The 12,002-nt window shown below is 39.1% G+C and overlaps 1 protein-coding gene across 1 annotated transcript in view; it reads left to right on the top strand.

Moving 5' to 3' along the window:
- Positions 1-11,722, top strand: part of T265_08484 (hypothetical protein) — a gene marked incomplete at both ends in the record, with an annotated part of 31,322 nt that extends 19,600 nt beyond the window's left edge. The window contains 4 exons of the mRNA XM_009174298.1: positions 7,553-7,684; positions 9,590-9,679; positions 11,368-11,433; positions 11,490-11,722. Coding sequence (XP_009172562.1) covers positions 7,553-7,684; positions 9,590-9,679; positions 11,368-11,433; positions 11,490-11,722 — 521 coding nt within the window. The remainder of the gene's footprint in view (positions 1-7,552; positions 7,685-9,589; positions 9,680-11,367; positions 11,434-11,489) is intronic.
- Between the last annotated feature and the right edge of the window lie 280 nt (positions 11,723-12,002).

Below are 12,002 nucleotides of genomic sequence, written 5' to 3'. Positions count from 1 at the left end.
GAACCAGATATTCCTTTCAGAAAGGGGAATTTCCACAGTGATTGGGCTTGTATGTGTCATAAACTACCGTAGGAACAGCACTTACTAGACGTTCAGACGAGACAAATGGTCTAAACAACGGAACAGATAAAAAATACCCACAGTGGTGGCAACTGAAAAAAGCCACGTTCGCATACCAAAGAGACGAAGCTTGATGCCCACGTGGATGGGTCTAAAAACTGCCAAAATATCAAGAAAAATTTTAGTCCAGAAGACGCAGTGGAAGACAAAATGTAATCAGACTCCTACAAGAACACCAATACTCTTGAAGTGCGTAACGATAATGTCAACCCATGTCAGCTCATGGAATGGTTCAATGACTAATAATGTTCAGGATCGATGATAAGGAATCCATCGCTTAATTTAACAAAATCAACTCCAGAAATCATATTGCTATTCCGTGTTTCTACGTGCTCAACAGTTTTACTTGTGCTTATGAGTTACTGGAAATTTGCCATTTGTTTCGTATAAGTTTGACCAGGGATGAAAAGCTTCAATATTACAGTGTAATGTCATCAAAAAACATTCCAGTTACTGGAAAAAGATAGCGCGAGCTCATAATTGAAATATATGAAGTTGCGCTGCCTCAAGAGCAGCGGTGCTTAGAGTTTTAGGCTAAGCGGCTGGGGATCGATACTGGACTTTAATTGGCTTCGGCTCTAGGAGCAGCACAGATTGTGACACAAATATTCCCCTTTCAGACTGCTCTCAATCGTGTTCTTGAAATTTGCAACGACGTAAAGTTTGAAACGAATGCCCGCTTTATCACATCTACTAGCATGTCTGAATTAACAGAACCGATCAACATCTTTTTCGCCTCTTGGAACGACAAACATCAACGTAATGTCTTGAACAATAATTCATCCATCCCCGAAAGATCGGAGGACAGATCGAGGATTTGTGTCGGTGTTTCAAAGTTGTCAATAAATCCAGTCAAACACTTTGTCTCAAGAACCACAGAACTCAGCTCTTCTAATCATCCGAAAAGTCTGGTTGACCAAACTTCAACCATTTTGAGAACACAAAATTTGTCTGAGTAGTGTACCTGGTCACATGATATCGACGTGTACTATGACAACCCTCTCTCGTACTACTGAGTGACTCGCATATGTGATTTATGTGTTTTAAGCTTGTGGCTTGAAAGTATAAAGGCAAGAATCAAGTAAAAGATATCGAAGTGTCGAAATTTGAGATATTTTCTTATTTACTTCACAATTTGATTCAAACACCCGTTGGCGTCGGTTGAAAAATATTTTTTGTGGAAAGTTGCAGCAGCGTACGTAAAATATTTATCCGAAAGTATATTACTTTGGAAATATTTTTGTGGAAAGTTGCAGCAGCGTACGTAAAATATTTATCCGAAAGTATATTACTTTGGTTTGGAAACGCTTAGCCAGGATAGTTAAAGACGTAGTTTTTTTTCTAAAAACCCAGAAATATCGTAATACTGACGGTGAATCAAAAAATGGTTTTGCTCTTCCTGCCGGCAACTGAACTGTCCGGTTTCTTTTTTCTACGCTATCTCGATGACCCACCACCTACCAATTAACTAAGATAGCATGGAATGATGACTTGTCAAGGAACGATCCGAACCACAAAAACAAGTTGTTTCATTGACATGCGCCGAACCTGTGATACCGCGGCACGCCCAACCAAAAAGTAAAAACTGTGCGATCAAGAAATCTACATATATCACTTGTATAGTTATAAATGCCTGCCAATTTCTTGGTAAGTAATATAAAAAAATCAACAAACGCAGACATGCCAGCCTTCACTTAAAAACCTAACTGATATGAGTTGTTTATATTGTGCTAAAAATATCTTTCAGGCCAGCAACAATAAATAAATTCTTTAATTCTCAATAATTGCGTGAAAATATTACAGTCAAAAATTATAGGCTATGCCCATGAACGTTGTTTTCTGGTGCATGTTTTGAGTAAAACCTGCTAACATGCTCACGATAAAGATATTTCGGCCAAAAGATTTATAAAAGGACGTTAAATGTTCCACTGTTTACTTTAGTTTTATTAAAGGATATGTTAAAAATCTAACTACCCAATAAATATATGCATATTTTTTCCTCAAACGTCCATGAACGAGGCACCATGGAGTTTGATCATCTAGAATGCCGACAGGTGTCCAGTGCGGAAAACGGAAACATACAGTCTTCTTTAAAGAGGAAAAGAGAGACAAGCCCACCTCAATCAAATAATTGTACAGCATCGGATGGTCTATCTGATGTGGTATAAAATATACACCGGACGGCTGTGCACTTTGTTTTGATGCAACCGACCTTTGGAAAATAGTCTGTTTTTCAAGAGGATCACTTACAGACAGTGATCATGCCATTCCTATGGTTACCAAGATGAACGAGATCCAAGTTGGTTTAGAATTTGGCATCTAAACGGCTAATTAATTTGTAAGACAAACACTGATTTACCGCCACTGTGCGTTTGTAAAGATTGTTGCAATTAAAACAAAACAGAGGTTTTTGGTATATCCCGAAAACCAGAAAATTGCAGATCATTTTAACCTGTGCGCAATAAATGGCTTAAGTCACGCTCAACATAAACCTTATGTCAAAAATGGTGGCTACCCTAGAATCGGGGCACTGCATGTGATGTTTTGCCACGTTTCGCACATTCAACCGAAGATACCGCAGTAAATCTGAAAGGACGTTTCTTTTCTAGCTGTATTATCATGCTTTTAACGAAATAGCAAAAAAAACAGAATTTGAAAAATGCACTCATAGTATGAAAACAAAAGAGACAAATTTCCAGTATGACGCTAGTTAATATTTCACTTTGATGGCCAGCTCAGGTGAACGGCTTTTCGTTAAGAATTCCCTTAGACTCATCTCAACTTGGAACACATGTAATTGATAAGCAGAATAAAGGTACACTACCTGTATGAAGAAGTGATGTTTTTAAATAATGAAGGGAAAAAGATAAATCCAAAAAAACATGTCTGCCTGGTTCACGTTCAGCGGAAACGTTTATTGCCTCTGCATCAATAAAGAATAAATTATTTGCCCTAACCAAACGGCAGACAATCCTTATAAGTGAAGCAAGCATATGAAAGTCTAAAAAAGCAAGAAAGACTTCACGGTTGTTAAAAGGAAAATAAATGTAACCACTTTTCTTTTTATAACGCATTAAAACTGTTGTCTGGAGAAACCCTTTGACTGATTTTGGAAGAAACTCTTTGTCAGCTTTTTAAATCATGCTGCATGGACGGTATTCAAAGGCATATATGTTTTGCTAAATTAAGCTCTGATTGAAACTCAAAAGTGAAGGTATAAGTGTCTCGGTTTAAGTCTTTTGTCTCGATGAACCGATAATAATAATAAACCGATAATGATTTCTTACTGTTAGCCAACTAAATGTAAATGTTTGAAATTGTAATAAATAATCATTACTACGCAGAGTTGCTTGTAAATTTGTTGTTTTTTGGCATCGTCCTCATAAGTGTGGATATTTTGACTGCAAATAAAGCGTTTTCTTGAGTGTACTCTAAAAAACAGCGACGGACTTCAGGTCAAGAGCAGCCATCTCTTATTTTCAAAATGAATGAGAACAGAGCAGGTCGCCGTCACATTGTTTGTCATTTCAGGTAGGGAGAGCAAATGTAATGGAACCTAAATGTGCATCCAGGCAAAAAAAATAACCTAGGTATTTCAGCAAGCACTATCTCATTACACTTGATTCTTAGTGTTTTATTTCCCATGGTTCCTCTTTGGCAGTCTACTCATCAAGCCAGTTTCACCAACTACCAACTAATCTCCAGAAAAATACGGCACAGATAATAAGCGACGCAGGTACAGTTCTGGAGTTGAGTCCTCGTTTTACGCAAAATATATCATAATATCATAATACATATAATATATAATGTATTATGGTATCTTAATTTTATAATGTTGTATAGTATAGTATGGTATTGTATAGTAATTAATATATAAAATGTATTCATGTTGGTTTGTTTTGTGTTGTCACACTTACTTCCCACAAATACTTTAATAGTGAAAGAAAGAAAAACTGATAAAAGAGGACAACAATGAGAGTGCATGGATAACGCGCGTGTGAAAGACAGAAAAATTAGCCTTGAACAGATGGTTTTGACGGCTAGCGTCGAACATGTATTTTTGGACGTTGTGTGCCGGCATCGTGACTAAATTTGAAGAGCACAGTGAAACACCTGCATAAATGTAATTTCCCAGGTGTTACGAAAAAATTCTAGCCAGTTGAGACGTGATGAGTGCAAAATTTATACGTCCTATAAAAACGAAATATTTCATCTGTTTTGATGGTAAACTCCTGTGGCACGATAAAATTAATTTTGTCAACTTCTCCAGGGGTTTGGTTTAGTGTGCAGGCACTGCAGTGTGCAGTGGACCATTTGAAAGTGGAAATATCTACTAACAAAGGAAATGGATAAATGAAAACCATTTCAGCGTCACACTGCCGGAAGAATCGCGGGAACTAACCGGATGTTAGGGTTCATTTTTCATTCCAACTATATAGAATAAGTCCTTGCTTTTGATAAACCTGATTATCGGAACTGGTCTTCACTTTACCGGTCTGATAGGTTGATCTAGTTTATGTCGCTTTGTGGTGTTTGCGAGTGTTGGATATATAGGGCATTAGTGTTGGCATCGTCACCGAGCTTGAAAACGATTCTTCAGTGTATCAGGGCTCACGTGTTTTTTTTAATAACTACTGTTTTTGCAAGACCCCACCACAATTATGCAGACACTTTGGAAGCCCTTGAAAATATTTTACAAAAGTGAATGACGCCAGTATTATGCAATGGACACAACCAGTCCAATTTTCAACTTCAATCTTCAACTTTGGAAGCCATTAGAATGTTTTTGAAGATTAATTGACACCATTATCTTGCACTGAATCCAACGAGTCTAATTTTCAAGTAATATCATGCGGCTTAAGTGGCAAACCGTTAACTCGAAAATAAAATAATTATGATAAATTTTGGAAGAAAGAGTTCATGGCGATGACAGTTCTGGAACTCTCCTATTTTCCATTATCAAGGAGCTCTTCTCATGAGGAAAATCAGAGGGTAACTTAAAAATTTAAAAACACACAACGAAAAAAGTTATTTTGATTTGAACCATCTCACATATCATTGTTGTCTTATTTAATAATATTCAGTAAAGGTTTTCTGTGTGATCTTGAATTCTCGAGTACCAGCATGAAAAATACACTCTCCTATCCCAAGAGCTATCATATCGATATGTTTATATGTATCAGGTTTGTTTTAGAAGGCAGTCTAAATGAGTAGACGAACAACTTTGCTAGATTTGTGCGTGATGGGTGAACTGGTGCGCTTGTTTTAGCAGATGACCGTCACAGCTGGTATTTTGATGCTCAAAAATTTAATTCTAATTGGCGTTTCTTCATCCGTGATTCGGTTAAAAACCCGAACATTGGAAATATTGCTGAATATTTTAAACATAATGTGGTGTACGGTGAACGGTGACTAACATAAAGATAAACAGAAATTTTCTCATATTACATATTTAGCTTAACCGTGGAGCATCAAGTCACAGGAAATATGTTTCACGCAAATATTGAAAACTAGGGTTCAAAGTATTCCCAAACAGGGAATTTTTCTTAGTAATCCCATAGGAAAATGACCAATTACTGAATTGTTTAGAGGAACAACGCATTTCATCCAACATTTCACGCCTCTAGCTTGAAGTACATTGCACGAGACTCAGGTGAACCTACGACGATTGACGAAACTAAATAAAAATCTCTGAATGATAACCGGTTTATTCTGTTTCTATCAAGCTGGGCTTTCGTGTTTCAGCATACGAATAGCATTCATTAGCCTACATCATCCAACACCTGATTTGGTTGCGAGAACATTGGTCGGTTTAGTTCTGAGGAGTTTCATCGAAACGTTGCTGCTATATAAAACTGCACAGTCATGAAAGCGTTGCTCGCTAGCAATTTAAATTCACTGGTGCAGGATGAGAACCATGGCTATCCGACGTCTCAAACCAGACTCATCTCCACAGAGTAACATCTGTGGTTAGCCTTGCCATAAAGAGTCGCAATTCATGACAGTCTTACCCACTATGTTTTACGTGATTTTGTTTTCTGTTTATCAGTTTGTATTTATTCCTGATATTTACCATCCAATCGGGCCTACATAGACATTGCAGTGCCCAATTCGCATTGTTCCTTAATTTCTACTTCTTGTCTACCGTAGACACAACCCTGATGTACAACGTTCACTCATTCTCTACGTCTAATCCCTCTCTACGTGGCTGTCTGATTCCTGAATCAAATTTTACTGTCTGTGTAAAACAATGACAAATGGGTTTTTAAACAAAATGTCTGGAAATTACGAGAGCCTGCCTGATTTTTCAAAACGTGTTTCTTTCAGAAAGGTTTTTAATTAAGCGGTATAAATATACGCTTTGTACTATTCTAAGGATTTTGCTTTGTGTAGTTTCATCTTGCTTACTTTCGCTTGCTTCCAGACAACAGTTGTTTTTCAAATGCCATTGAATTTGGTACCATTCTGAGTGCGTACTGATATGCGGAGACAGATTCATTGCCCACCATCCAACATTTGTTGTTATGAGCCCAATTCTAAGCACAAATGTTTCAATGGTAGAACCGAAGAGGCTTCACAAAACTGAAAGTGTGAAACGTGGTAAAAGGTTCTTTGTTCAGTCCTTTGCTTCAGCCGGACAAAACGAATGTACACCCGCCATGCTTGTGTACAAAATTGGGCACCACCCCCCACTCTACATAGAAAAACTGATGCAATATTATGCACAAATTACTTCACGATTCCGCAAGCCAAAATATTCTACTCCTGAGCGCATAACTGGTAGGCAGTACTTCAAAAACAAGCTTTCCACTGGTGGGATCTTTCGTCTCCGAACATGCACCTACCGTAAACACTCGGATACGGTTGTAAATTCAATTAGTTGTCCAATGCCTGTGTCTTTCACTTGATAAATTTCTCCTGTGCATCCACTTACTTAAGTTTCTAACCCTGATATTGGATTTTCTTCTTGAATGGTCCGCGTTGTGATAATATAATCCAGCACTTTTTTAGGCATACAGACGTTAGAGTGTTTCAAGGAGCAAGTACGTTATTGTTACAAATTCCACTGAATCGCAAGTAGCCGATAAACAGGTTTCAAAATGAACTACATAGTTTGTGTTTTGGCATTTAACGTGTCAAAGCTTCTTATATTCTTCAGTCGATACAACTTATTTTTTACTCCAGTGTACGTTTGTTACCAAGCAACGTGTGCAGACACTTGTCCAGTTTGATTGTGTCAAAGCCTTCTTATATCTTCAGTCGATACAACTTATTTTTTACTCCAGTGTACGTTTGTTACCAATGCAACGTGTGCAGACACTTGTCGAGTTCGATTGTGTAATATAAAATCAACATTAGAAAAAGCCGAGCTGCTGAGTCATGTTTTTGGAGTTTTTCGATTTTTCCAACCTGTATTACTTCCCCACTTCAGCATCTTGCGCCGGAGATTGTGGTGATCACGGCCAGTGTATACGCCCGAACACGTGTTTGTGTGCGGACAGACGCCTGCGATTCTCGTGCGATGCGGACGAACCGGAATCAATGCAACATGATCAACCATCTGGTAAGAATAACATCATTTTCAAATGATTGTCCTTCCTTCTGTCTAGACCATATCTGGGTTTGCAAATGAAATAACCAAGAGCTGTTTTTTTGGGAGGGGGCAGAATTTTGGCACCCAAGTGAAGGCACAGATTTATGTATTTTCTTGATTGATCTAAACGTTGGCCATCAGTGTGATCAGAGGACAACAGTCCCGCTTTACCCGAGTTATGTCCTTCAAGTTTTTCCGTAAAATTTTATGTAAATTTGCCATTTGGAAATTTCTGTCACCATTGCGATTCACCGTTTCAGCGGCAATGAATCAGTGCATTTGGAGGAATAGAGAACCGTCAGTGGAACTGTTTTATTCTTGTTGAAATCTATCAGCAAGTTAAGCTTTACCAATCATCTGATGGACTGATACTTCGTTTTACGGAAACTTCTTCTGAAACGGAATAAAGTACTTGAGAATTGTTAACAGTTAAGCAGTTACCAACATCTGCCAGCATACCATAAACTGATTCAAGCTCACATAAATGTACTTCATGGAACTTGGTATCTTGGTACTTTTCTCCATATTTCACCAGTTTGTTTAACCTTTTTTCAAACTGTTTGATGCTGAGCTACGCTTTCCCCAGCAAACCATATTTGTTAGTGATAATGTGGTTCATTTTGTTCGAATGTTTTCCCTGAACTTACTAGTGCGGATTCCAGGAGACCATCTTGCAGTAGTAGCACTGAGGTTGACGAGTAGAAAGATTCGCATTGTTCAATTTCTTGATATGTCGGCATGCCGTACCATAATAATAGCTACAAGGTGTCAACCGAAAGTTTCCGTGGCCGCGTCGGCCTAATTTGTGCCTTTAGAAAGACAGCCTTGTGAACTGCGTCAACCCTATTTTTAACTGTAGGTACCAAACTTTGCACACAAAAATATTCAGGCCAAATAACAGAGGGAATCGTATGAATGATTTTGCCCATACAGTGGGAAGTTTATCTAACTTTTAAACGGTTTCTCATGTTTTAGTGAACGGATGGAATTCTGCAGTTGGCCACTTGACAACGATGTGTGAAGAGCAGTAATGCCTTTGTCATGTAGCCGTTTCTCATTGATGCTGGGAACAACAAAAGACTGTTAACTAAATTCACGTTTTCTTGACATAAGTCAACTATTTTGAGATAGGGAGACTGAAAACCAGAGTACTCACTTCAAGTCTTTGGGAAATCAAAATGTCCGTTTGCCGCACTGATGGGTTAGGCGAGCATATTCCCTCCTTTTGTTTGAAAAATGCATGGCCATATATGTAAGATTTTTATCACACAAGAATACATCAGGTTTTTCGAGAAATAATTGCTGGAGCAGTTATAACAATTTATAAGTAGCTCAATGGAGTAATAATTTCACAAGCTGAGTAAAAAAAACAGCTGAGAGGTTGTCACTCGAGGAAGTGGTGAACATTTATGATCCCGTGATTGAAGGATCCCAAGTATGGGGTCATCACCCTGCTAACCAGCCACACGTATTTGAACAGTTTAGTGTTCAACATATTTACCCTGGAAAACACATGCGTGAGACTCCCTTGAGTTTTGTGAGGGGCGCATTCCTGATAAATCCAAAAAAGGAAAAAATGTCCGTACAACGCCACGCGTGTCTTTGGCATAAACTAGCTTCCCTTATAGGACCAAATATCAGTTGAAAATTAAGAATTCACGCCATTATCATCTGTTAAATTGTCAATACAGAATAGGATATCCGAGTTTTTCTGTGGGTCAGTTGACCGCCAACTAGTGATGGAGGGACTGGCGTTCCAGACTAATGCAGGAAATTAACACATCTACTTAGCACCACCAACAGCGTATTGTTTTCTTCCATATATATGTGAGGCCATATTGCCTTCTAGCTCGTCGCTTTTGCTTTTGCTTCCAGTCACCTGTGTTGATGACTGCAACCGCCGCGGACGTTGTGTGGATGGCACTTGTGAATGTGACGATGGGTTTAGTGGAGAAGCTTGTGAAGGTTAGTGAAGCAATTCAATGTTTTCCTAAACTTAATCATTCCGATCTGAACCTTTTTCACTCTTCAGAAATTTAGCAACAAATACTAGATGTAGATTAATAGAAATGTAGGAATTATTAGATGTCACGCGATCACCGAAATCGACATAGCATGTTTTTCCTCGTCATGAGTACTGACAAGGGGTTCTCTAATGCCCCAGCAGGACTCAACAAAACTCTCTGTTGTGGGTTTACAAGATGTGTATTGTTCACATTCACATCACTCTCGTTTAAACAGTCGCCCTCCTGTCCTAGTGATATTATTCTGGTGAATCCATGGAGCACAGGACTCAAGTCTCGCTCTCATTAGAGCTCATCAGCAGTGCATATCCAATGGCCGTGTCCGAGGTTCGAACTCCGGACACCTGACATGCGAGGAGGTGTTACCATTATTCCACCAGCACACGTTGGACTCATCTGAATTTTCACGTCTGAACGGGTGAACGTGTTCACGCTTAAGAGATGTGATTAGTATGTCGGGCATTTATCGTCAGTAGTGTGATTGATTCCTCACACTAATTTTACATTTGGACGATTGACGTACGCACTTAAGTGCTTAAAGTCGGTAGACTTACAACTTAGATAACAAGTTTGTCTATCTTTAAACTCTGTGTCGAGAAGTAATCTTAGACCGGGTACGAATGATGGCACTTACGTAGTAATAAAACGTTAACTCTCAATGCCACGTCGGTTTTGTTCCCAGGAAACAGCACCTCAACCGTTATGCGAACCACAGCTACCATCAACTTGGAATCCCCACACTAATAGAGATCATGTGCAGATGTTTCACATCATCTGGAAGGTGATCATCAGGTTGTATCTTGTAAACCCGTTTCTCTACGCCTTTGAAGCATATATTTACGAAAAATTTTAACGAATAAAGGAGGACATGCATAATACCATCTACTTGGCTTAGAATTTCGTCATAGCAAGGGAAAGTTAGGAGGAAAGCGATTAAGAAATGCTAGTTTATCAAAGGAGTTCCTATTTCTCACCATAATTCTGTAACGCCAGCCGCTTCGCAATGTCTTTAGCGAGATTTTGCCTCAGCGGAAACAGAAAATCTTCCCTTATGCTGATAATGGGTAAGGCCATCGCTAAGTTGTAGATACACTACACTTCAACTGTTGAACATCTATAATCATATTTACAAAGTGAATGTGGTTTGGTACTCTCACACACCCACAAATCCCAGTCATACTCGGCAAAACGCAACAAATGCATAATTTGTCACCTGATCTGCCACGTGATCACTCCCGCTAGGTGATGACATTTGCCAGAGTGAACGTCCGAAACGAAGCATATTCGGCTGACGCAAGCTATACCCGATGACAAATAGGGGACGTTTGGTTTAATGGGTGCAATTAATCAATTAAAGTCACATGACACCTTTGATACCTTGAAGAATTCGTTTCATGTTTACCGCTAATCGTTCGTGGCGTTTGGGATGAAATGCGTGTCAAAATGCTTTCCTAAACTGGTGTGCCTTTTAGTCAGAGCACTCCATATGTTAAGATTTTGTCCATTGAATTTATTCACCATTCTTCTCACCACTGGCGTGCTCCCGTTGAGATGAATGAGTAACCATATTCAGTTGTCACACAAGAAGACGCGCTGAAGAAAACGGAATGGTTTCTTTTGCCGTTTCAGAAGTACTGGAGTCCGCTTGCTTCGCCAAACTCCAGAGAGGGCTCTGTGTGAATCCAATTCAACTCAGTTGTCACACAAGATGACGCGCTGAAGAAAACGGAGTGGTTTGTTTACCGTTTCAGGAGTCCTGGAGTCCGCTTGCTTCGCCAAACTTCAGAGAGGGCTCTGTGTGAATCCAATTCAATACAGCCAGCATTCGATAAACGTAACCACTAAAATGTCAAGAGAGGTATGCTGCAATAGCTTCGGGATTGCTTGGGGTGAACCATGTCAGCCTTGCCAGACGAGCTATTGCGGAAGAGGGTACGCTCAAAAAAACGGTTCCTGTAGAGGTACGTTTCCATACAGTATATGAACATATAAGAGTTACGAACAATGTCAATAAAACTGCATAGATTAGCAAACTAATTCACGTTTTGTTGTCTCATCAGGCGAAGATCTTTTGAGAATAATCGTATGGTGGTATCGCATCGACAGCAAAACCCTTTTAAAATGCTGAGATTTCGTGATTTTTATCAATTTGAACTCTTAATGATTGTGCTTCTTGGGATTACTGTCTCCAAGTACCGAATGACAAACCAGTGGTTGTTACTACACGCAAATTGCGTGCAGAATAGCCGATTATTCTCCATCCA

This window comes from Opisthorchis viverrini (assembly GCF_000715545.1).
Source record: "Opisthorchis viverrini unplaced genomic scaffold opera_v5_224, whole genome shotgun sequence".
NCBI classification, from domain to species: Eukaryota; Metazoa; Platyhelminthes; class Trematoda; order Opisthorchiida; family Opisthorchiidae; genus Opisthorchis; species Opisthorchis viverrini.
This window is presented reverse-complemented; position numbering and strand designations above follow the sequence as displayed.